Source organism: Rhinolophus hipposideros, assembly GCF_964194185.1.
Source record: "Rhinolophus hipposideros genome assembly, chromosome: 4".
Classification (NCBI taxonomy): Eukaryota; Metazoa; Chordata; class Mammalia; order Chiroptera; family Rhinolophidae; genus Rhinolophus; species Rhinolophus hipposideros.
The window spans coordinates 7,963,779-7,991,134 of record NC_138050.1 but is presented as its reverse complement, the minus strand read 5'-3'; the positions used below and the strand labels follow the sequence as shown (position 1 = coordinate 7,991,134).

At 36.5% G+C, this 27,356-nt stretch overlaps 1 protein-coding gene across 8 annotated transcripts in view; it reads left to right on the top strand.

The window, feature by feature from the left end:
- The window catches only part of CDK8 (cyclin dependent kinase 8), a 120,933-nt gene that overhangs the window by 47,172 nt on the left and 46,405 nt on the right, over nt 1-27,356 (top strand). For 7 of the 8 annotated variants that reach the window (XM_081046606.1, XM_081046603.1, XM_081046602.1 and 4 more), the window contains exons 2-3: nt 14,939-15,014; nt 23,912-24,022. In XM_081046606.1, the coding sequence (XP_080902732.1) occupies nt 14,939-15,014; nt 23,912-24,022 (187 nt within the window). The remainder of the gene's footprint in view (nt 1-14,938; nt 15,015-23,911; nt 24,023-27,356) is intronic. The other variant, XM_081046605.1, reaches the window with a different exon arrangement.

Here is a 27,356-nt window from a genome sequence, read left to right as displayed (position 1 = left end):
GATTCCCAGAAACAGCAGCCATATCATATGAGAGCTTGTTAAAAACACAGAATCTCAGGCCAAACGCAGACCTGTTGAATCAGAGTCTGCATTTTCATAAGACTCCAGGTGCTTCATGTGCACATAAAGAATTGTCTATGGTTACTCTTAACCTGTCTACTCAAAGATGGCTTACCACCCTGTATTCTTATGCCATCCAGTGAGATGGGGGAAAGAGGAAGCAGAGGGCATGCAGATTTGTTTCAAGGGCGTGAACTGGAAGCTGCCCCCATCACTTTCACTCAGATCTCATCAGTCAAGTTTGACATATAGCCACACCTATTAGTAGTGACAGAGGAAGCAGGAAATGTAGTATATTAATATTTAGTTACGTGGGTATGTGCCCAGCTATACTTGGCAGGCTCTGTTACTAAAAGGAAGAAGAAAAGAATGGATATGAGGGTAATCTAGCAGTGATACTTTTGCTGGATATGGAATTCTAGGTTGCAGATCCTTTTTAAAACCGCAGAGTTTTGAATATATTGTTACTCTGTCTTGTGCCTTCTGTGTTGTTGGAAACTCCAGTGCCATTCAGACTCTCAATCCCTGTGTATAACTTGCTTTTCTTCCTTGCTTTCAAAATCTTTTCTTTTTACACTTCAATTTTACATAACTATAACAATTACATACATATGTGGGTCTTATTTAATTTATTGTGCTGAATATTGAGCTGTAAAGCAGGGAGTTTCAGTTAGAAAACACTTATCCTTAAGTTCTATAAAATGTTCTTGTTTATTTGCTATTTTTTCTCTTGCATTTTCTTTACCTTTACCTGGACTTGCATTTATCAACTTAGTCTTTCAATCTTTTTTATTTTTCATTTCTGCTTTCACGTATATTTTCGAGTTTTCATCTGAATATTCTTTTATGTAATCTTGCTTATATCTTATGGATGCAATAACATCTCTTTGTGATGATATAGTTGTTTAATATTCTTTTCTCCTTTGTGCATTGTCTGTTTCCTCTAAGCTATTTTGGTCTCTCCGTATTAGAGACTCTTCTTAAGTGTGGTGATTCTCAACAATTTATTGACATTTAAGCATAAAGCACCAAAGCATTGAAAGATCTGCCTGTGGAGGCACATCCTCACTTATAAGAAGATTAGATAGGGAACAAGCCATTTTGTGTGATCTCCCTAAGTTTGAGTATCTGTAGATCTTTTCTCTTGTGCTTCCCCAAAAGTGAGCAAGGTATCTTAATAAAGCAAAACCTTGTCTAGTGTGTACTGAGCTAAGGGAGTCTTCTGCCTTTACAGAATCTTAGTAGTGTCTCAGAGTGGGGAAGGACATTACGAGGTTTTGGGGGCCTAGTTCAATGGAGCTCTTTCACTGCAGAGGCCTGATTGGGATAAGGCAAAGATAACAGCAGTGGACAAGACTTTCAAATTGAGTCTTAAAGAGTAGAGTTTTTGATAAGCTTAGTTGAGTGACTTGTTGTCCTGAGAAAAGGGTAATGAGTAGTTTATTTTTTGGGTAAATGTATTTTAGGGACATTCCTGAAACAAATAAGGTTATTTGTAAGTTCATCTTCCTGGGCAAGCATTCCTGGAATAATAAAGTCATATTAAGTCAAATAGTAAAGCCATGTTAATATAGACAGTGTGTATTTTTAGATGGTTTGGGTTCTCAGCCCCCACATGCCCCCCACGCCCAAGCATTACCATCTGGGAACATGATGAATCCAGATCTTTATCACTGCATGAGGTCTCAGGAGGAAATAAGCTGTGGGGCTGTGGGGGGAGGGGGCACGGGTCACTTCAACCTTTGTAAGAATCCGAGTTTCCTTTATTGCATGGTCATTTGTTGGACCATTTGACTGGGCAGCGGCCACGCAGCAGCATTTAATTCTATGGAGGTCACACACTTAAAGCGCTACAACACAGACAAATACCAAAAAGGATTATGATTAGAGTTTGCAGTCCACTTGAAATTAGAAAAAAATTTATAGTTGACATACAGTATTACACTACTTTTCGTAATACAACACAGTGATTCAACATAGTGATTCAACATTTATAGGCTTTGAGAAGTGATCACCACAAAAAGTCTAGTAACCATCTGTCACCATGCATGGTTAGTACGATATTAACAGCTATAGCCCCTACACTCTACACCTCTGTGACTTACTTTATAACTGGAAGTTTGTACTTCTTGATCCCCTTATTCTTTTCCACCCATCTGCCCACTCCCTTCCCCTGACTTGTTTTCTGAATCTATGAGTTTGTTTCTGTTTTGTTTGTTATTTGTTTTTTAGATTCTGCATGTAAGTTAAATCATACAGTATTTGTCTTTCTCTGTCTGACTTACTTTTTAGTATAATACTCTCTAGGCCCATCTGATATTTATTTCTAATCCGGAGCCAGGAGTGCCAAAATTAAGCCAAGAAAATAGATCTCACTTTATTCAAAAAGCCCGCAAAACCAGATGTGGGGTTATTGGCAAAGTAACAATTTTATGACTATTTTCTTTGCTTCTCTAGTCTTTTTAGTAGTAGTCAAGATCCCAGAAATGATTGAAGGGTGGTAAGTATGACATTCCCCCTTTAGACCAATATTCTGTCTAAAGTGGCTCTTTTCTGAACTACAACCTACCTGTTTTCACAGGCCTCTTACACGAAGCATTCTTTGGTCTTGTTTGCATTGTCTAGGTCCCTTGCTGTTCTCTGGACCTCAGTGTGTAGAATTCTTCTTACTTAATGGGCCTCTTGTTAAAGCTGGAAGTGAAGAAGCTTGATGTGAGAAGGAAGCAATCAGAATCTTTCTGAGTGGTTAGGCAGTTAGATTCTCAGGTGGTTTCCCAGCAGGGAAACTGGTGGGCCTCCGTGGGCTCTGGGTGATATCAGGAATGTCCCAAAGGAGGCATCGTTTACCAAGGTTACAATCCCTGACTAGTTGGCAAGTAGTAGCCTATAGACTTTTATGCCACAAATTTAATGTGAGTCTTTAGGAGCCACCTGGTGAGCTGTTGGGAGCAACTACCCCTGTTGGAGTTGTGTATTGTCAGAGTATTGTGAGATTTTGATGTCACCTAGCAAGAGTGATCCAGTGGCGGGTGATGAATTTGTAGTGTCAGTATCATAAGGCAGCTCTAAGCAGAGAGCTTGGAGCTGAATGTAAGTAGTCTGTCTGCACGGGGAAGTCTGTGAAAGGGAGACCGCCTCCACACATACACCTATTTTCTAGTCTTTTTTCAAGGCCTGTTTCTCCCAGGAAAGATTCCTGTGTATTGTTTTGGTGGAGACAGCAACCACTTTTCCTATGAACTACATGATAGATGGCCTTTTGAGGGGCTTGGCATTTAAAAAGTTACCACCTGAATGCAGTTGCGCAGAACACAGATTTATTCATTACAAGGATCAGTACTAAGGGAAGCTGGGTGACTCCCAAAGGAAAACATGTATAAACCCAGTAGTCAGTGCTATGGACTGAATGTCTGTGTCCCCCCAAATACGTAGGCTGAGACCTAATTGCCGATGTGTTGGTATTTGGAAGTGGGTCCTTTGGGAGGGCAGGCCCTCAGGGATGGGGTTAGTGTCCTTATAAAAGAGACCCCATGGAGCTCCCTCGCCCCCTCCCCCCCAGCACGTGAGGACACAGCAGCCAGACAGCTGTCTATGAAGCAGGCCCTCAGCAAACACCAAATCTGCCAGCGCCTTGGTCTTGGACTTCCAGCCTCCAGAACTGGGAGAAATAAATTTCTGTTGTTTATAAGTCACCCAATCTATGGTATTTTTTGTTACAGTAACCTAAATAGACTAAAACAGTGTGATTGTATGCTTTAGCCAAGCGTGAGTACATTTTAGCCAGGTAGTGGGCTCATACCAGGGAGTGACTGAAAATGGAAAAAACAGTTTTAAGACTTAGGGGCCTTAGAGGTGATATAGTTAAAGGTAACCTTCAAAGCAAAAGAGGAAAGAAGATAGCTAGGAAAATGAAGAACAGAATAGTAGAGATTAAAGCATGAGATTAAAGTAAAGATTAAAGATCACTAGTCTTTTTCCGGAGGTCTTTATTTGGAGCACTCTCTTTCCGAAGACCGGCTTCTAGAAGATTCCTGAGAACCTTCAGCCTGCGGTCTGATTGGAAAGTCTTTCAGTGACTCAAGGCTGACTTAATGCTGTTTTCATTGAGAGACGGGATTCCAAGCTGTTCCACCGCCATACTAGTTGTTAACAGTAGATACATTCTTTCCATCAGATTCAAGGACTGTCTTCTGTGTCTTCCAAATGTCTCCAGATTTTAGTCATACAGAAGTTGTTGAAGAGCATGTTGAGAAAAGGCTGCTTGTACCTGTTGGTGGTGAGCCTGGGTATGTTGCATGGGTTCCTGGCAGGCGTATGGCCGTGCCTGCTTACAGTAGTGGAGTCTGGTGTTGGAGCTGGCATTCCTGAGTGTACGGGCTGGCCTGCGCTGACTCCTCACTGAGCCCCGGAAGGAACTGATCTCGTTGTCATCAAAGACAATGCCAGTAGCTTAGGCCACAGAATTTCTAAGACCTTCGCTAATATTAGTTTTAGAATTCCCTTTGTTCTTTTTACCTGTCTTGAAGATGAGAGATGACGTGGGCAGTAAGTGGGAGGGCTTTGCAAAGCTCTTGAATAAGAGCTTCAGCAAAATGGGTACCCGCTCGTCAGAGAGAGAGGTTAGAATTCCTCAGGCTGGGAACACAAAATTGAGTAAGTTTTTGGCTCCTGTTTGAGCTGTAGATTTCCAACAAGGAAAGGCTTTAAGTCTACCCCAAGAATAAGCAACTGACAACCAGGACACATTGAAAACCCTTTGGAAAAACGTTTGGACATGTTTAAAGGAACCTTGTGGTTTGGACTCTTGTCCTTGCTTCACTTTCACTGTTTTAACCAAGGATTATCTGGGAGATGAGACACCAACCACAACACGCTCAGCAATCTCAGTCAAGCTGCCCACTGACTGAGGTCACTGACCGCTTTCTCCTGGTTTCACTGGAGGACCTCTGATGCCACACAGAAACTCCCGAGAGCACCAGAGTCAACTTCGTAATGTTACTGCACTCAGATTTCTCCTATGCTCCTCTTCCGACCCTGGAGCGTCCCTGGCATTCTCTAAAACCCTTTTTGAACCTCTTTAAAGATTTGGTCTTTTCCTATCCTGAGGGCTAGGATCGACAGGTCTGCTATACTGGTCAGCTAGGGCGTTTTCTTCAACCTTCATGTTATCTCTCTTTTCTAAGTGGTCTTCTAGCTTTATAGTAGTTACCTCTTTAGGAAGCACTACTGTTGAAATCAAGAGCCCTCATTGTTTCTGGAGCGTTCCAAAATTATGGACTACCCCAAAAGCCAATCCACTCTCAGTTTGTGTATGTTAACCCTTTTCTCTCTGGCTAACTGGCAAACTCTGGTGAGTGCACTGAGTTCTGCCATCTGGGCATACTCTAGCAGGGGGTCGTTCTGGGGATAAGTTGAGATCTGGTCCAGCACATCCTGCTTCATATTTTCTTGTTTCAGTCTTAAGATATGACTCATCAAAAAGGAAGGGTATGGCTGAATTTACAATAGCAGTTTATGGTAAGTCTATTCAGGGCACAGTTTACCTGTAGTGACTTGTTTCCCCCTTTTGGGGGGAATAGAAGAGTGGCACGTATCGGCTAACTTGTCCTGTAAAGGGCCTGTAGTAAATGTTTTAGGCTTAGTGGGCCACATAACAGTCTGTTGTGTATTCTTTTTTTAAAAAAAACAATCCTTTAAAAATATAAAAACCATTCTTATCTCATAGGCCGTGAAAAAACAGATTGTGGCCGAATTTCGCCCATGGACCGTAGTTTGCTGATCCCTGAAGTATTGCACTAGTGAATGGAAGTGTGTGAGGGGTAAAGTAATAGGATTTTGTATGAGCTCAGCCTCCTTGCTGAGACATGTTCTGTTTTTTCCAGCGAGCAACAAAGATTGTACAGCATGCAGGCCCTGTCAGCCAAAGGACAGAATCCTTTCACTTCTGTGGCTATGCTTAGACAAACCAGATAGCCTTTTGTCACTGGGGCAAGAGAAACTTCGATATCTCTAGATTTCTGCTGATTCTCATGAAGTTAAGTCAGAACACAAAGGGATTGTTCAGATCTCTTATGGATCAATATGCAGGAAAGTTTATGATCATTAGGTAATAACCTCAGTAGGAAGTTGCAGAAGATCTGTTCCTGGTTGGGTTCCCAGGGAAGAGGTTTGGTTGTTGAGGACTTGGTGAAATCATTTAATAATCATACAATTAAAGAAAAATGGGAACCCATTGCCTGCAATAGTCAGTGAGATCTAGGAATCTTTGTAATAGTCTCTTAGTTACGTGCCTTGGAGTTTTGAACTATCTGTAATCATGTCAGTAGTAAGGGATTTACCTCTGTGAGGTAAATCACGTATACTTTCATGAGGTTGTAACTTCTCTGTGGAAATCTTACATCCTTTCTGAGCTAAAATAGAAAAGCGTAATCAGCCTTAGAGCTGATCGTGAACTTCCCTGAGCTACTACTGGTTGAGGACTTTTTGAAAAATTGGAGGGAGCCTCAGTCAACTCCAGTGGCCTAACAGTCCACATGTATTGGTGACTTTCCCAAGGCAAGTAAGTATCGACTATTTTGATCTTAAAAACCACTGCAGGAAGACACAGATCTACAAGTGTGATTCGTGTTGCTTCAGGAGGCTGCGAAGACAAAATCATATTTTGGTTTGGTTCTATGGGAAAGTGAAGTGGGAGGGGAGATGAAGTTTTATGGCCCTGAGATGCTGAATAAATCTATATCCCTTTCCTGTGTGTGTGTGTGTGTGTGTGTTTTAATCACAAAGATGGGGAATATTTCAAGGATTACTGTGAGGTATAAGTCCTTTCTCTTTAAGGATTTCAACTGTTGGTTTTAGTCCTTTTCACTTCTGCTTTGGAGAGTATTGTCCAAATTTGAGTAGATGTTTGGGTGGGTCATTCTGAACCTCAGTCGTTCAGTAGAGCTGATGCTCTGGCTAGGTCTTGTTTTCAGGGAGACACGGTGGCCGTTTCAGTCTGGAGTACTTACAGTACTACTTGGCATATAACACATGAACATTTAAGAATATTCAGGCGTATTCACATGCCTGATGTAATAGTACTTTTAAGAAGAAAAATGGGGACAAGTAGAAATAAATCAGTCAGCTATTTGAAAAAGCAGGAAAGGCCAACCATTTGGGAGAAAGGTAGTGTACGTTAATTTCTGTTTTTAGTGTCACTCATTTCTTCTTGCATGACTATCGTGGAGAAAGGAATGATTAAAAATGACCAGTGTCAAAGTATGGTTCTTGAAATCAGATGCAATGAGTATAACTTTAGAGAGGTGTGTTCAGAAAAAAGACACTTTGGGAAGATGATTTAAGAAAGATTGATTGATAAAGCAGTTTGCTTTGATGGAAAACCCCCACATTCAGTGATATCTGATTATGTTACTGTAATCTTGTAACTGAACAGACAGGAAAGGACCAAGAGTTTCTTTCTAACATCCTAACTTGGAAATAATTTCTTTAAATTCTGAGTAGCTATTTTTCCAAACAAGGTAAAGATGAGTTTGAAGTATGAAAACTAAGACATTTAGGTTGAATTTCATCAGATAATGCAGATGAGAGATATTCATCGCTAGTTTTATAAGAAGCTTTGCAAGTCCTTGGAGCTCGGCATCTGGAGTGGGCCAGAAACTTGTAAGTAACTCCTGCTGGATCCCTTGTACACTGCTGTATCTCAGGAACAAAGCTCCCGAATTGCCAGGAAATCCCCTCAAATCTGGAGGGAGTCGTTCTAATAATATTTTAAATAAATTTATGTCAGTAACCCAAAAATTAACTTGTGGATTTTGTTTGTCAGAATGATCAAAAGATCAGAACATGTTAATACGACAAAGGATTTTAAGCAGACTATATAGCGTGGCCAGCTGGAATGTGCTCTGTCATCAGAGTTTGCCCAATTGAAATGAAAGGAAGTGTTGTTTCAATTTGCTTTAATGCATTGTGATTTTATGTAAGACAATTAGGCATAATGAATGATAAAGGCCACCAGGAATGCACCTACAGTTAAACAAAGTTTATTAGCCTCCTGTAGCCTGGGAGAACACACACCTGGGCACTGTGAGGTGTCTTGGTAAGAGAAGTGTCAGGAGCGTCATAGGGTCTGGGCTAGGCTGCGGGATTCTAAGGAAAGACCGGGAAAGTAGTCTGGATCGGAGACTGTCATGAAGTGGGGTTTGGTGATTGGGTATGTCAGCATTCTGCTCACGAGTAGGAGGGGACTCCAGGGTAAGAAAGCAGTAAGCACTTAAACAGGGCCATTTAGTCATTTTGCAGCTGTGGCATGGCCTTGGGCAAAACTTGTTTTCCTGTTTTCCTTTCTCCTGGCCTTGCCACTCATCTGTGAAGGATACTGCAACCTGTTTGTCAGTGGGGCTTATTTTCACTTTCTCAGGCCCTTTTTTGGGCCAGATTCAGCCATTCAGGACACTGTTCTATGAAATCCAGATCTGCTCTGTTGCCAGAATTCCGTTGATCGTGAGACTATTCAGAAAACCTCATCTCTTGTTGGACTAACGTCAGTTCTCTTTGTATACTTTTTGTTGTTGTAAGGTTAGTTATTGAATCATCTGAAGCAAAAATGGCTGTGCACATTTAAGACTCTGGAGATCACATCTGAGCACGCCAACACTGACAAATGCTGAGAGATTATTAACAGAGTTTTAATCTACTCCTAAGCCAAGAGTTGAGGTCCCAAGTGTGGTTTTGTGTAGACAAAAACATTCCTAGGTTTGACATCATAGGGGCTGTCCGTTGTGTTTACTGTTTTTAGCTACTGTTTAAAGAGTTGCTTGGAAGTTGAGTGTGATTGCCTAGGAACTGGAGTGAGCTGAGCCACCTAAAAGAAAGTGGCTACCATCTCAACAGCTGGTCTGTTTGCATAGTTTAGTGAAATCATGAGCAAATTGTAGCCAGGAATTGACTAGGGATGCAAAGAGCAACACTACGGGGATAGTTGTTAAGGATAACAAGTATCTGTTAATAATTCAGAAATTTGAACCAGTAGAGAGATAAGAAAAGAATTTGGTTCCGGCCATTGAGATCTTGTTCTATGGGTTCTGGGAGGCAGTTTGTCACGCTGCTTGTTCCAGAGGTCTTGGGTAGAAGCTGTGTCATTCTCTAAAATCATCTGGAGGATTCTTAGGAATCTTCAGTTTGAGGTCTCTGGCTGGAACAGTCCGGCAGTAATTTGATGATGTGTTTTCAGTGTAATTGAGAGCTATGGATCCAAGAGTTGTACGGCTGTTTTAGTTGTTAACAGAATATGGCAAGGTCATTTCCATGGGAGTTCAAGTTCAGTCTTTCCCTAGTGATGCTTCAAAAATAGCCAGTTACCTAATCTAAGAGCATGTAGAGCTGATTAAGTGTCTAGCAAGATAGCGGTTCTTCAGTGAGAAGACTGAACAGCTCCGCAGTGTTATGTTAAGCAGAAATGTTAGAATGGAAGAGAATGGCTCCTGCATTGATGTATAGGGCACAGTTAATGTACGAGGGTTCGGCCAGTGATTACCCAGGGCGTTAGAACGCAGTGAGGCCTTGAACAAACCTGCACGGCCCTTGGATTCCTACCATCAGTGACACTGTGCTTGTCCCCGATGAACGAGGATATCGAAAACCCTAGAAACAAAAAGCCATTGGAAGCAGTTGTTGTTGTACCAGTTTCTGTATATGAACATGAGTCTGCCTCTTCTTAAAGTACATAATTACTGAACACACATACATTAATGCATTTGCTTTGCATTTAACTAATCTATAAAGACTGCACTCCTTTTTTGATTTGTCAAATCAATTTGGAGAGAACAGAGTTTTCACAATAGGAAATCCAAAGATGTTTTAGATGTCAAAGACAACTCGTCACTTTTGTTTTGATCTTGGGACCTAGATTCATAAAAGGCAAAATCAAGAAGAGTTTTAAATGGTATAATACGTGAACCTTAGTCATGGTTTCCGAAGGTAAGATATATATATAGTTCCAGGCAATATTTGAAAATACAGCAATAAGAACTAATTATTAGGACCTTTAATCATTTTAAGTTAATAAATTTTATTAGAAATGATTTAAAATATCACTAAGGCCCAATAATATGTATTTAAGAGTATTCTTTCCCTAATTGGAAATATTAAAATCATTAAAAATACCAAAAGTAGCACACTAAAGCGAGTCAGGTGGTTTAGTTCACATCTCTGCAGGGCTGGGGCCAAACTGATTTACTGTGTTGTATAGCCCCTAAGATTTCGTTCTGAAATCCAGCATTCTCACAGATCTTTCCCCCTCGATAACTGTCATATGTCAGCATACGACAGTTGCGTATGATCTGCTTCCAAACTGTCACACAAGGAAGAGAAGTAAATCTTAAATTTAACACATTGGCCTTTATGTAACTCACAGTTTTGACTATGTAACTAAGCACAGTGATTAAATGCATGTTCAGCTGGTTATTTACTTTATTTTATTTTTCCCTTAAGAATGCCTTTTTCCACGAAGGGAGCAGGGCACTGATTTACATTCTGGTGCAAGCTCTTTCATCTGGCTGACGCCTCTGTGACATTTTGCTATCAATGCAGCTGACGATGTAATCCTCTAGAACAGACTTACACGGAGCTTCAACGACAGGGCACATCTATTGACAATCTAATACAACACTTCTTGATTGTATATAGTGCAGAGCCCATCTAGAACTTCTAGCTTCCAAAACTGCTATTGAAAAGTCCCAAAGTCCTGATTCCTGATCCTTTCTCTTTTTTTTAAAAAAAATTATTTTTATTGAGGTATAATTGACATATAACATTGTGTAAGTATAAGGTGTACAGTGTGTTCATTTGATAAAGTTATATATTGTGAAATGATCACCACCTAGCATTAGCTAACACCTCTATCGCATCACATAATTTTCATTTCTGTGGTGAGAACAATTACGATCTAGTCTCTTGGCAAGTTTATAATAAAGTGTTGTTGTCTATAATTACTATACTGTACATTAAAACTCCAGGACTTATCTACTGGTTTCAAATTTATACCCTTAAACATTTCCCCAATTGCCCCAACCCCCCCACAGCCCAGCCCCTGGTAACCACCCTACTCCATGTTTTTACAAGTTTGACTTTTTCGGATTCCACATATAAGTGATATCATACAGTATTTGTCTTTCTCTGTCTGATTTTTCTCACTTAGCGCAATGCTGTCAAGGTCCATTCATGTCACAGAGGGCAGGATTTCCTTCTTTCTCATGGCTGACTAGTAGTTTTGATTCTAAGTGGCCTGTTAACCGGCCCCACTGGAAGCCTATAAAATCTACTTGTTTGTAGTTTTCTAAAATTTCTAAATATTATGTCTTGATGTGGGTCTATTTCCATTCATTTATGATGCAACTCATTGGACCTTCCAGTTTTACAAATCCTGTCCTTCAGTTTGGGAAGTTTCCTTGATACTTTATACATTTCCTTTATACATTTTCTTCCTCTCTTTGTTCTTTTTTTTTCTGGAACTCCTAATTATTTGTATATTGGATTTCATGGACTGGTTCTCTAATTTTACAATTTTTCTTTCACATTTCTCTTGTTTTATTGTTCTATTTTCTAGGATCTCTTCAACTTTATCTTTCTTCCAGCCAATTCTATTTCCAGAGGTATCGCGTAGCCTCTCATTTCTCTGCTTTGGGAGGATTTTGATGTGTAAATCTAATTGGTTCTCACGTTTCTTCACTGTTAGCTTCTGATTTCGTTTTCTTGGATTCTCTTAATCATTAGCTACTGTTTGTCCACTTACTTCCTTTCTAGCTTCCAAATTTTTATGTTGTCTTTTCTCCCACTTTTCATCTTTACGGATTTATGTCTTTAAAAATTCCCTTTATCATAGTTTTAGAAGGGTTTTAGGAAGGATGTGAAGTTTGATAGTGTGTTCAGCACTCTATTTTTCCTAAACACTGCTCATTCTTCTTGAACCATTCCTCTACAGCCATTTTATATTTTCGTGTTACTCCTCCCATCTGTTAAAGGCTAATGTTCACCATCCTCTTCTTTTTGCTCTTCTCACATAACGTGCTTTCTCTCAGCTTTTCTTTTCTTATGTGATATTGTCATATTCATTTGTTTTGTACACTTTTGAAGTGAAATACATATTTACACCCCCTCTTTGGAGCCGGTGACATAAAAGGCCCCTTCCCGTCTTACCTCTGCCTCTTTCTAAAATCCCATCAGTCATCAGGGCTGTCAGCCTATTTCAATGATATTAAAATGCTGCTGCTACTCTTTGCTATTCTCTGAGCATGGCAGACCCTGTCTGTGTGTCTTTATTTTTGTCCATGCTGTTCCCACTTCCTGGGATGTCTCATATAACTACTGATTTTTCTCCCTAACCCCTCTCTCCTTCCCTGACAAACCTCTGAAGTCTTAAGAATCTTCACTTAAGTAGATTCTTTCTGAAGTTTTCTTTCATCTTGCTTCAATCCTTCAAGGTATAGTTGGTCATCCCTGCTATGTACAGTACTTAGAACACTATAGTGCAATTATTTATTTATATAAGGATCGTAAGTGAAACTAGGGAACAAATCTCTTTCATCTCCAGAGTGCCGTTTTACTAAAAAGTGATTGTGTAGCTGGGTGGATAAATGTGCTTTATAAACCAAAAACTACTGTTATATTTTGATGGCAATTGTATTAGGTGATTTTTAAGAGGAGGTTAACTTTTGATAATCGAACATCTTTTTAAAATGTTTTGTATATTCTCCCATTTCACCTTTACTTCTGGTAATTTACTTTTATAAATATAAATATATAGTTACTTAAGGATGCGGAGAGGACTGATAGCAGATTGGAATTTTTAGTTCATCGAGAAGGAATTTTTATATAGCAACTTGGCCATTTTTAAATGACAAAGTTGGGGGCTTGTTGTTAAGACGGTGAATGGGTAAGTTTTTGGTTTAATTTATTTCCTTTCCCACCACTCTTTCTCTATAGAGGGCTCAAGTCCAGGAAATCATCCTCAAATAGTAGATAAAACAAGAATCTGTTATACTCCTGGATTAACCGTCAGGTTAAATTAATACCACGTACATGAAAGTGTCTAATAGACTTACTTTGATCCCAGTTGCATTTTATTTTTGTGTCACCTGTTTAACTTTTTAAGTTTTTCAGAACTCATTCAGACTTAGTGAGCATTGAGTACAGATATTCTTAGTGAATTTTTAATATAATGAGTGCCCATGGTACTTTCTTTACTAGAAAGTATATTATAAAGCTGATTGTCATAAAACAAATCTTTTTCCAGAAAAATAATGTTGTAGTTGGAATTTGTTTTCCTGACGAAGGATTAGGTATTAAATAGGGTATAAAAACAAAGATAAAGCTATGTAAGTTTTAATAGTCATTTAAAATAACTAAGTATTAAATGAATAAATTTTATAAGGAGCTATTCATTTCAGTCAAACCTTCACTCTATTCAGATCTCCAGCTCTACCATCCCTGCCTTCCTTTTAGCATATGACCTCATTTCCAACATCAAAGAGATATGAAAGCCATCAAAATGAGAACTCCCCCAGTTTTCTGCCTCTGAACAACCTCTTTGCACCTATATCTATCCTTTCCTCTGCCTTCTTTCTTCTTCCTATTATAATGGAAGAAGTATTTCTCTTTCTAGCCCTGTCTCATTTCTCCTCAGTGTTTCAGTCTTTGTTCTTAGTTCCTCTCTCTCTCTTTCTCTCTCTCTCTCTCTCTCTCTCTCTCTCTCTCTCTCTCTCTCTCTCTCTCTCTCTCCCTCCCCCCCTTCATCTCTCCCTCCCTCCCCCCCTTTCTCCCTCCCTCCCTTCTTCCACCATACATCAAAGGTTCTCAAAGTGTGATCTGGGAATCCCTAAGTGAGTTCCTTTCACAGGATCTGCAAGGTCAACACTCTTTTCATTAATAGTGCTATGAGATGATTTGCCTTTTTCACTCATGAGTGTACGGCAGATTTTTCCCTAAGAGGACATAATGTGATGATGGCATTGCTGTGGTGCTGAATGGTTATATGCTTTTATATTCTGTTTTCTAAAGTTTGCATTTTTGAATTCTAATAGGGTAAATATTGATACACAAAGCTCTTCAGGGTCCTCAGTAATAACCATGGGAGTATAGGGGTCCTGAGTCTGAGAAGTTTGAGAACTGCCAGATGGGCCTCAGTTAGATGGTATCGCTTCTGAGAAGTCTGCTCGGGTCCTCCCCCAGAGTAACTTTAGGGTGACCTTCTCTGTGGGTTACCTATCAGAGTATTTATCGTACTGTGTTGTGGTACATCAATTATTTATCTGTGTAGACACAGAGAGCTCAAAAAAAGGAACTCCGTTGTATCCCTAGTACCTAGCACAGTTCTGGGTACATAGTAAGTGCTTAATAAACACTTATTGAGCAGATCTCTTTGAAGGTATTCAGGGGTATGAGGACTGTAACACGTTTTAAATTATAACCATTTTGTACTTTAGTGATGCATTCATTTTTTTTTTTGACCCACGAATATGTGAATGGGTTTTAGAAAGCAAGTGTCATTTTATGTGCACCATCATGCATCCATAGAGAGAAAGTGTATATATATCACAGCAGAAAGAACCTGTTACTGGAAGTCAGAAGCTCTATTTCTGATTCTCTGTCTTCCGCAAATAACTGTGGAGCCTTGGGCAAGTCTTTTTATTCCTTTGAATCTAATGTCTCTCATCCAATAATGGGATTGGACTAGATTATCTAAAAAGTTTATCCTGTACTACATTCTAAATATATGTGAGATATGTCAAATGTATATTAAATGTGTGATTTACATTTATGTTTTTCATTAAAATGCACATAAATTTAGATTTATCTATATATTAAAATAACTTTGTTTTTACAGGAAAGATGATAAAGACTACGCTTTAAAACAAATAGAAGGAACCGGGATCTCTATGTCGGCATGTAGAGAAATAGCAGTAAGTAGAGTTCTTTTTATCATTATCATCAACTGACTTCAGAGTGACAACTGTGTAGGTCTCTGAATTGTATTTGTTATATATACACATTAATTGAAAGTTAGTGAATATTTTCCATATCAACTCTCTGTAGAAAATCACTAATTTTTTAGAAGAGAAGTAAAGGTGGTATGTAGATCTAGTAAACATTTCTATGTAAATTCATTTATTTGAGGTTAAGTCTATCTCACGTGCTTATATCAATATATATTTTGCCAATAAATGTCGCTAGTTAATTATTTATTATAGGTATTGTTTCATTGAGTACAATAAAAATGGTGTGTTAGTGCATACAAAATTAATACTTCTATTTTAATGAGACAAAATTAATGTTACTTATATGAACTTAAAATGAGATTGTGTTACTTGATTTTCATTGTATCTGTGTTCATTTGCGTATGTAAAAATATATGCCTTTTTGTTTTGGAAGCGCAGCTTTCCATATGGTATTAGAGTCTCATTTTGTTTTCAAAGGAAGATATTCTTCATGTTAATCCATTAGTAAATAATTATTCATACGATGAAACTGAGTATTACTTCATGATATTTTATTTCAATTTTTACTGTTGTAAAACTATGGGTCCAAATTTGTCGTTTCCGGCTTTGAACAGAATATTCTAGAATAATTCCTATAATCTTTCCTTTTGGGGCTTCCAGCCCTTCTGTTTACCCGTAGATATAGATTATTGTGACCTGGTGGTATTAATTTAAACAATTTTACACATTTAACAGATTCTATACCAAAGGGTTTTCAACTAACAGTCATTTATTGTGCAGCATGTTGATAGGAACTAAAACACTTAAAAGTAAAGAAACAGAACAAGTCAGAGTCCTTGGCCTTAAGTATTTACATGCTGATGAGTAAAGAGACTTATAAATCGTAAAATAATAGCAGTGTGCCAAGCACTATGGTCGAAGTGTATAGAGAATGTTAGAAGGGTAAACATCTAAACTAGAGAATCAAGGAGGGTTCCGGGTTTTGGAGGACATGTACGAATTACCAACATGAGGGAAGAATAGGGATGAGACAGAGGGCATTCTTAACCAAAGGTATGCTGTGTTGGAAATCGTATTTCATTGAATTGATAAATTTTTCATACTCTTGAATCTTGAGGCAAGATATCTGTACATTAACTGTAAGTTTTTCAACATCTATGCTGTATGTTCTAGTCAGCTTTAAAAAATTAAAATCCATTGAATTGACGGTCAGTGATGTTAGACATCATGATAGTGATTACCTTTGAGGGGATAGGGAGTGGCAAGAAGGGGAGAAGGGAGTTTTCAGAATGCTAGTAATGTTTCTTCATCTTGCTCTGGGGCTGGTTTTAGGGATTAATATGTGAAAACTCACTGAGCTGTGCACTTATGACTCAGTGATTTTCTCTATGTTTGTTATACTTCAGAAAGTTTTAAAAACAAAAAAATTTGGTTGCGGGAAGAGACATTCTTCTCTTTATGTTTACATTGATAATTAAATGCAGTTTAACACAAAAAGGAATATGAAAGCTTAGTTTTAATGTATTTGATTGTGGTTTTTCAACCTAAGGTGAACAGAAATTTTTAATTTTGATGTCTAATTTATACATTTTTTCATTTTATGACTGCTGTTTTCTGTGTCTGGCTGAAATCTTTATCGACCCACTGATTGTGAAGATATTTCTCTAAGTTTTCTCTAAAAGCTTTGTAGTTTTAGCTTTACTTTTTAGTCTATGATTAGATTTTGTTTGTGAAATGATGTAAGGTTTGAGGCTCTCCTCTCATCCCATATGAATGTACAATTGTTGTACCGTCATTTTTTGAAAAGGTTCTTCCTGGTTGAATTCCTTTGGCCTCTTCCTAAAAATGAAATGGTTTTTTAAGTGTGGGACTATTTCCAGGCTCTGTTTTGTTCCATTGATCCCTTTGTCTATTCTTATGCCAATACCAGATTAAGCTAGTGTTATAGCAAGACTCGAAGTAAGATGGTGTAAGTCTACCATCTTTATTCATCTGTTTCAGGATTGTTTGGGCTGCTTTAGGTCCTTTGCATTATTATATAAATTTTGTAATCATCTAGTCAATTTCTAATTCTAAAAAATGCCTACTGTGATTATCGTTTGGATCAATTCAGAGAGAATTGACATCTTAATAATGTTGAAACTTCCAAATCATGAATCTAGTCCAATTTTTAAGGTTTTCTTTCATTTCTCTCAACTATGTTTTATGGTTTTTAGTATAGATTTTTTGCAGACTTTTTATTAAATTCAGTCCTAAGCACTTCATGTTTTCTGATACTGTTGTACATGGATTTGTTTTAAAATTTTTATTTTCCATTTGTTTGCTTCTGTAATCAGGAATAGACTTGATTTTTTAAAAATATTGTACATATGTATATTATATATGTCTTATATATCTAAAGTCACTGGTAAGTTTTTGGGATATCTTGAGATTTTCTATATAAGTAATTATGTCACCTATGAATAAAAATAGTTTTACTTCTTTCCATCTTTATGCTTTTAATGTTTTTCTTTCCTTACTGCACTGGCCATGGCCTTTCATTCAATGTTGAATAGTAGTGAGAGCGGACATCTTTGACTTGTTCCCAATCTTGAGGGAAAGTGTTTTCAGTGTTTCACCGTTAAGTAAAATGCCAGCTGTAGTTATTTTTAAAGATGCTATTAGTCAGACTTAGGATGTTTTTCCTTCTATTTTTTCATAAATGGTGTTGAATTTTATCAAATGCTTTTTGTGTTCTTAAAGAGTTTAGGTCTATGAGTTTGAAGGAAGTTAGTCTATAATTATCTTTCTTGTGATGCCACTGTCTTTGGTATCAAAGTTGTGCTATCTTGATGAAACAAGTTACAGAGCATGTCTTCATTCTCTGTTTTCTGACAGTTTCTATATGATTGGTAGTTATTCTTCCCTAAATGTTTGATATTATCACCAATCAGTGTTATTTTCTTAATAGATACAAAGCTAATCGGATTTTATATTTCATCTTGTGTTTGATAAATTGTATTTTTATGTAATTTGTCCATTTGATTTAGTTGTTGAATTTATTAGCACAAAGTTGTTCATAATAGCCCTTATTATCTTTTTACATCTGTGGCTTCTGTAGTGATGTCCCTATTTCATTACAGATTTGGTAATTTCTGTCTATATCATTTGGTGTTTTCTGTCTATGTCATTGATTTTTGCTCGGACCTTTATTTTTTTCTTTCCTTGTACTTACTATTTGGCTTACATTTCGTTTTTATTTTCTTAAGCTGGAACCTTAGGTGATTGATTTTTAAACTATTCTTTTCTAATATAAGCAATGAAAACTGTAAATTTCCCTTTAAACTGTGTTTTACTTGCATTCCACACATTTTGTTATTATTTGCATTATTTAGTATAAAATATTTCAAATTTTATTTGTGATTTTTTTTTTCTTTTTCATGGATTATTTGGAAATGTATTGTTTAATTTTAAATATGTGAGGCTTTCTAGATAATTTATTATTGTTGATTACTCATTTCATTGCAGTCAGAGAAGAAAGACCCTATATTTTAGAGATACGTACTGAAATATTTATAGGAGAAATCATATATTGCCTGGGATTTACTTCAAAATAATCCAGGATAAAGTGGGAGGAGTCGGTATGAATATAGATAAAACGAGATAGGCTGTGAATTGACAATGAATGCTATATGGGGTTTCTCTTACTGTTTTATTTACTTTTGAAAATATTTTCATAATGAAAAAGAAAAAAAAATCCCATCTCCAGGCAAGTCTCTCTCCTTTCCATTTATGAAACCCTCTGAGACGTCCTGTTTCCCCACCACTCATCTCTATTATTCTCTCATGATCTGTACCCAGTTTCTTTCATAGCACTTACTATAAATTATAATTACAAGGAGTTTCTTTTTATGTGTTTATTTGTTTACTTATTTTCTATTTGTGGTTTCTACCCCCACTACACTGTAAACATTTCTTCACCAGTGTATACTAGTCTGGCATGTAGTATTTGCTCAGTAAATAATTGTAAAAGAATGGAAGGAAGGAAAGAATTCTGAGAATTTCTGCTAAAGTTAAGAGCATTGCATATCTTCCACCTCACTGCATTGTAAGTGGTTTGTTTTATATTTCTAAAATTTCCTGTGAGCTGGAATTCTTTAGCTTACTGATTTTCAAACCGTGCTTCAGTGGTCCATCTGTGTTCCAAGAGGCTGCCTTGTAGTTGGGATTGGGAAGTTAGGGGATCAGAGGTAAAGTTCCAGACTCTATTTTTTTAAAGCTCACATCTACTTTAACCTAAGCCCCTCAGTTCTTTTCAAATTAACTTGCAAGGATTCGATTGAAGAAAAGGTTTCACAGCTTTTTGAAAAATTGAAATAAATTTTGGAATATTTTTCCTTATGCTTTTATAATAACTTGAACTCAACTATGACACTTACATCATAAATTTAGAATTTATTTTTTTGCTGTGTTCTAAAATTTTTAATATTAGAAATCAATGTCGTTTTGAGATATTACAGTTTTCTTATCTGTTTTCTCACCACCCCTGTCAGTGGTATTTGTTGACAAGATGTAATTTTAAATATTATTAATTTTTTATTTGTACTTTAAAAGTTCAGATTAAGTGCGATATTTTATGGCACAATTGTAATGAATTAAGTTTTTGATGACTGATGTATTAAATCACTTGTATTTTTAGCAGTGATCTTAGTACTCAGGGTATTATAAGATTTTATTCCAAGTAGAATTGGAGAAACTTCAGTGGTTTCTGTGATGGAAGCCATTGCATACATTTGTTTAAACTTTTCCTTTAAATTTTTTTAACACCAAATTTTCAAAGAGGTAAAAAGTAACATAAAATGTTAAGAAATAGGCACCCATATGCTATGAACTCTGTGTAGGGTGATGAAATACTGAAGTTCTGTTCATCAGATATGAAAACTGGGGAATGCTCCCACAGGGTCAGCCCCAACCTCGCAGTATTGCGTGCAGCAGTTAAGGCCCCAGCCAGGTTACCTGAGCTCTCAGCCTGGCTTTTCCTCAACTGGCTTGTGGGACCCAAAGTAAGTTACTCACGTAATTTCCTATTTTAGTTAGCTCATTTGTAAAATAGGAATAATAATGGTATCTTGTCCGGTTATGGTGAGTAGCTCAGAACACTTCCTTGGACACAATAATTCATTTACTCACATATTTGTGTACTCACCAAACACTTAATGAGTACCTGTGAGGTGCTGGGCAATGTGCGAGAAGCGAGCAGTGCGTGGTGAGCAAGACACAGTGTTTGCCATTGTCCGGTTCACAACCTAGTGGGTACGTAACACATCTATGTGTGGACTGTGGAGAACTAGAGCCCCAGGGTGCTAGGTCTCCGGAGGCATTGGTATTAGCGCTAGAATACTGGCCGTGTATTTTAAAAGTTCATTAAAAACATTTAAATCCTGATTCTAACCATTAACTAAGGATGTGACCTTGAGCAAATGATTTAATCCCAGGACCCCACTGTTTTCTCATTTGTGAAGTGGAAGTACATTAGTCCTCTTAATCTGCGGGGGATGTGTTCCCCCAGTCGGTGCCTGAAACCACACGCAGGTGGTACTGAACCCTGTGTGCTGTACAGTTAAACAACATGGGGGTTAGAGGCACCGGCCCCCATACATTTGATAATCCAAGTATAACTTCCGACTCTCCAAAAACTCAACTACTGTTTACCGGAACCCTTACCAAGAACATAAGCAGTCTATTAACACATATTTTATATGGTATATGTATTATATACCGTATTCTTACAACAAAGTAAGCTAGAGAAAAGAAAATGTTATTAAGAAAATCATAAGGATCATTTACAGTAGTTGTTGAAAACAATCCACATCCAAATAGACCCATGCCATTCAAACTCGTGTTGTTCAAGGGTCAACTCTACCATGTTTTTTCCAGTAGGTACACACCTATGATACAGTTGAATTTATAAATTAGGCACAGTAAGAGATTAACAATGATAACTAATATTAAAATAGAACAATTATAATATACTGTATAAAAGTTATGTGAATGGCTGTGGAGCCATTATTAACTAAAATAACAGTTACTTGAACACAAGCACTGTGATGCCACAAGAGTTGATCTGACAACTGAGACAGTTGCGGCTGACTAATGGGCGGGGAGTGTATGCAGTGGAGACGCTGGGCAAAGGGAGGGTTCACGGCCTGGGCTGGCATGGAACGGGATGGCACAAGATTTCATCACACTACTTAGAATGGCGCACAATTTAAAACGTATGAATTTTTTCTGGAATTTTCTATTTAACATTTTCAGGCCATGGTTGACCACAGGTAACTTAAATCACGAAAAGTGAAACTGTAGATAAGGGGGGACTACTCTTCTATAAATATTTCAGAGGGTAATCATGATTAAGTCAGATAATGCATGTCATATGCTTAGCACCATACTTGGCAGTTGGGAAGAGCTTAATAAAATGCTGGCTGCTTTTTAATTTTTTTTTTTTTTAAATGCAGGAGCTAAACCTCATCTTGGAGGTGAAATTGGGGAGATATCTAAGAATAGCTTTATATATACATTTCTAATAATTGGAGAACTTTTGCCAAAGCTTTGGAATTTGTTTGTTATAATTTCTGCCTGGCCAGTTTCCAGAAAGGACTTGAAATAGCTGCCTAGCTGAGAAGTGTGTTCCATTTGTGAGGTAATGGAGAAAACACTGACCCAGAACTAAGATGAACTTAGCACTAGGTTTAACTCTTTCAGCCAGCTGGATGAAAGTCTAGGCTTTCCCTATCCAAGTTGCCTTTTTATTAATTAGAAAATGGTCAATTTTAGATACTGGCCTTTAGGTTTCTGAGGATTTGTGCATAATATCTAAAGTCTCATAAGTTTGAGATTATATGAGTATTCTAAAAGCCTAAATATATAACTTGAATTTAATCTTGCTCCTAAATAAAATAATTATCACTTTCACAGAATAATCGTTGATGTAGGTGACTTAATATATAGGCCATTCATTGTCTTTTCTTTGCTGAATTCATGTTAGAGCCCCTAATATATTGTTCATATCACATTTGTATTGATTCTTTTGGGGGGCAGCAATGTTCTTATAAAAGGTTCTGAAGTCATAAGTTCTAAGACCTTGAATTTCTCACATGGCTGTGACTTTCTCACATGACTGTCATATATTTGGAACACATTTGGAATGCACTGTGTAAGTTAGTTTTAATTGATAAAAACATAATATCAGGTTTTTAAGAAGTTTTTTTCTTGTCATTGTCGCTGTTTTGTTTTTGCTTGGTGTGGTGGGAGTGCTTTTTAACTGATGGATTATTAGGGCCACTTTGGTTATTAACAGGGGATAAAAGGCGATAAAACATTTTAAATTGAAGAATGTCCTTCTAGGAGATGAGAAAGGTTAAACTCATAAAAATGTTTCTACTTGGATGCTTCTGTTTACAAAAATTAAATCAACTTTACTATATAATTTGAATGCCTGAAAAAAAAGTACCCTATCTCACAGTTACAGATATGAATTTTCATTTGATATTAGATGTTGATGAATGTTATATTTTCTAATGTTGCAATTAGTTTTTAAAAGAATCACAAGCTACAGATTTGTTTCAAGTACAATTGTTTTGTGATGTCAAAATACAGACAACTAACAGAATGAGAGAAAATATTTATCAATCATATCTGATAAAGGTTTAATATCTAGACTATGTAAAGAATTATAACTCAACAACAAAAAAAATCCAATTCATAAATGGGCAAAGGACTTGAACAGACATTTCTTTAAAGAAGATACACAAATGACCCATCAGCACATGAAAAGATATTCAACATCATTAGTCATCAGGGAAATGCAAATCAAAACCACAGTGAGACTACTTCATACCTATTAGGAGGTGGCTGTTAAAAAAAAAAAAGGAATGTAAGTGTTCATGAGGATGTGAAGAAGTTGGAACCCTCCTGCATTGCTGATGGAATGTGAAGTGGCTCTGCTGCTGTGAAAGCCAGTTTGCTGCTTCCTCAAAAAGTTAAACATAGAATTACCATATGATCACAGCAATTCACTTCTAGGTATACACCCAAAGAACTGAAAGCAGGTAATCGGATACCTGTATAACAGTGTTCATAGCAGCAGTATTCACTGTAGCCAAAACATGGAAACAACTCGTGTTCATCAGCAGATGAATGGATAAACAAAATGTGGTGTATACATACGAGTACAATGGGATATTCAACCATAAAAAGGAATGAAATTCTGGTACATGCTACAACATGGATTAACCTTGAAGACATGCTAAGTGAAATCAGCCAGTCACAAAAGGACAGATAGTATAATTCTACTTCCATAAGGTACCTAAAATAGGCAAGTTCATGGAAGCAGAAAGTAGAGAAGAGGTTTCAAGGCCTGAGGGGCAGAGGGAAATAGGGAGTTATTGTTTAATAGATACAAAGGTTCTGTTTAGGATAATGAAAAAGGTCTAAAATGGATAATGGCGATGATTGCACAACATTGTGGTGTACGTAATACTAGTGAATTGAGCACTTAAAAATTGTTAAAATGGTAATTTTATGTTAGGTATATTTTACCATAATAAAAATTAAAACAAAACAAAAAAAGTAAACAATAACAAGATAAATTTATTACAGTTTATCTTTTCAGTATCTTTTCCTCACAGATTTTTCCTCTTTTATTACTGAAGCACCTGTGTGGGCATCTCAAAATTGTGTGGGTTCCTATTAGATTTTTAAGATTGAAAATTATTAGATTTTAGGGTTGGATTTGTATTGCCTTTGAATTACAAATGGTGTGGGGTTTTTTTAAACATTATTTCTATGGCAAAGATTTTTAATGGATTTCCTTTGTTTTGCAGTTACTTCGAGAGCTTAAGCATCCAAATGTCATCTCTCTTCAAAAGGTGTTTCTGTCTCATGCTGATAGGAAAGTATGGCTTCTGTTTGACTACGCTGAACATGACCTCTGGGTAAGGTGAATGGCTGGTAGACACAGAGCAACTGGTTTCAGTCCAGGATAGTAAGAATAGATTTACATTTTTACAATAAAAGTAACCTAATAGAAATGCTTGATGTATTCCCAAGGCTAGAGTCTTTTGTTTTGTATTCTTACTTTTTGATCTTAACAGTCTGACTTTGTAACATACTACAGACAATAATAGAATCTAAAGAGTATAAACAACTACTCAGTATTGTAGCCTAGCGATAGATTTTTGATAAAACAAAAAATTAACTGTAATAACTTTTGTTCTAACATTTAAAAGCATATTTCCTTTTATTCTGTAGTGTAAAGGAATATAAAATGAGAAGGTGGTCTGCTCGTGTAGGGAAACGAATATATCACATTTGGAAGACTACACTGAGATCCAGTGGTTCTGTTATTTGTCCCATGGCATGATGCACGTCTCTTAATGGCTGTGAAGGGTAGTTTCCCCCATCTGTAAGACGTAATATTTTTCCTGCTTCTTTTACAGGATTTTTCTGAAGAGCAGTTCTGTATTCGAAAAGCTTTATAAATTACGTGTACTATACAAATGTAGGAAACTATTATTAATCATTTATTGAATATCATTCATAATTGATATTCAGTATTCTAATGTATTTATTTTCATCAGCAGAAATTCAATATTGTACTTATTAGAATTGGGCCTATTGTATAGGAAGAATTCTTTGTGGAAGAGAGCTCTACTACAATATTAGGTTGGCATGAAAGTAGAGTCTGCTGCAGCTTTTAGTTATTTCGTGTTTGTCTGACGTATAATGAGAATATTTTTAGATACAGATTATCAGTTTAATATAATGAAAAAATGATGTGATATTGATAAAAGTTATTATAAACTAAGAATTTAAGTTTATTTTGTCTAAATAGCTGAAATACAATTATCCAATTATCTCAGTATTTTGCATTTTCTAAGGAGATGTTTTTAACATTGGTATTTTAAAAAGTCTCGCGTAACCTAAAGTTTATTCCTTTGTTAAATATAAGTTACATTTAAAAAAATCTAAAATGCCATCTTGTGGGTAAGACTTTCTGATATACATAATAAAAATCTATAACAGACTAGCTAGCCAAATTTTGAAACATCAAATTTATATCTTGATCAGTTGTGTTAACACAATTACAGTTTAAAAACAAAACTTAGGTAAACAAAACCCAATATTGTGTTAATTCATTAACAGCTACTTTACCACTGTAAACTATACTTTTTCTGATATTTAATAAGGTCTTTAAACACTTCACTGTGTTTTGTATACTGGTCTATATTTACTAAATTAGCACGGCTGGGCATTTATTAAGGTGAAAGAGAAAATATATACACTGATACGCAAGGGATTATATAGCCTGACTCAATTTCAAAAATCTTCAAAACAATGTACATTTCCCATTCAGCTGTAGTTTGTAATTATAAATACAAAAATTTGGAATAAAACCAGCACAAATTCCAATAAAACTGTTTAAATTCACCTCAAAAATAGTAAAACAGTTTCAAACTCTTTTACTCATTTCAAGAATTAGCCTCATTTATATAATTTTAACTTTAACATTTCAGAAATTGAAGTTTATCTGGGTTTCATATGCTTTCAGATTTATAAGAAATTGCTTCACTCTATTTGTAGATTTCTACCAGAGGTGCCAAAAAAATGTACACACATGACTTGTAGTCATCTTGTGTTATGGGTGTGTATTGCGTATTACAATTTTAATACAGTTTTTTTCCTTTCTTAAAATGTGTGTACATTTTTTTGGCACCCTCTATTTTCCATGACTAAATGTGATTTGATTCTAATTGTTTTTATAAGTTGTCTGGAAAAAAATTTGTTTCAAACACAAAATAGACATGAAATTTTCTCTGTGTTTTGTAAAGCTATTGTCAGAGGTCCTTGCTGGTTGCAAATTTTCTTTCATTGTTAGAGTCTGTTCTTTTAAAAGAAATCCAAGCCAATCAAATTGGGATTCTTTTAATAAAAATTCATTAAATCAGGTGGCCAATATTGAATTGAATATTCACCATACTCAAACCTAACATGAAATCAAATCACGTAATCCAAATTTATGAGAAAATTTCCAGGCTGGTTTATAAATACGATTTGTAGTAAAACATAGTTGAGTATAGGAGATAATTGTATTCAGTATGATTCCTAACAGGATGGTATATAATATTTCATTTTACATGTAGGTATAATATTTATACTTTTGCAAATTATTCTGCATGTTATTGCTGCCAGGTGTGTATAGATAGTCACCACTGGCTTTATCATCATCTTATTAATAATACTTATGTACACCAAATAAGTACTTTTAATGTTCATTTTAATGAAAACCAAATGATAATTCTGTGTGCTAAAACCTACTTCTTTATCCATTTTATTTTATTTTAATTGGAATATTGAACTGAACTAGCTGGGGTGTAAGGCCACAGAGGGTGACTAAAACAGTTGTAGCAAAAAAGTCATTTTAAAAAATCACTTAGGTGTCGGTGCAATTTCATGATATGCATACCACATATTTGTTACCTAGTCCTGGAATAAAAATGAAGATAACAAATGTCCCCATGGTAGTTTTTGGTAGTTATAAAAAATTGGTTAAAAAAGTAACTTACAATGCCCTAATAAAAGTGTTAACTGAAGAAACGTATATGGCACCAGGTGATTATCTTACCTCCCCTGTGTATTTGTTCCTTTCATTCTTAACTCGGGCAGATTTTAGGTTAAAACACATCATTAAAAAATGATGTATTTTGATTTATTTTTATTTAGCTCTGAGAGCCACTAACTTCTTAAAGTGAATAGACTTGATTATCACATCATACTTAGGATAGGTAACAAAACATTCTAGTTCATTCGGAGTGGCTGTAACTGTATTTTGTTTGCCTGCTTTTAAATATTTTGCAAAAATGACTGAGAAGAAACTTAAAACAGTGTGATTCTGCTAACAAAATACAGATTAACCACCGAGCATATGCATCAGCCGGTACCCTTTACCTTCCCACTGGGTAGTCTTTGCTGTATCTTTTCGCCTTGGAATGTAAGACTCCTTCCCTCATTAATCATTAGTTTTCCTTATCCATGTTCTGCTTTCTATGTCATAAGAACATAGGAAATCAAAATGTTCACCTACAGTATTAAATATCTCCTGTTTTAATTATGTTTGCTGATTTCGAGAGCACGATTAGTGTTCGCTGGCCAGTACCGGTGAGCAGTCCGCTCTGTGGGAATCAGATGCCAGGCATGCGCACACTGGTGCCCAAGCAGAGCGGGCTGCCGCTGACTTCTAGATTTTCTTGCAGTCTAAGAGTGCTTTAA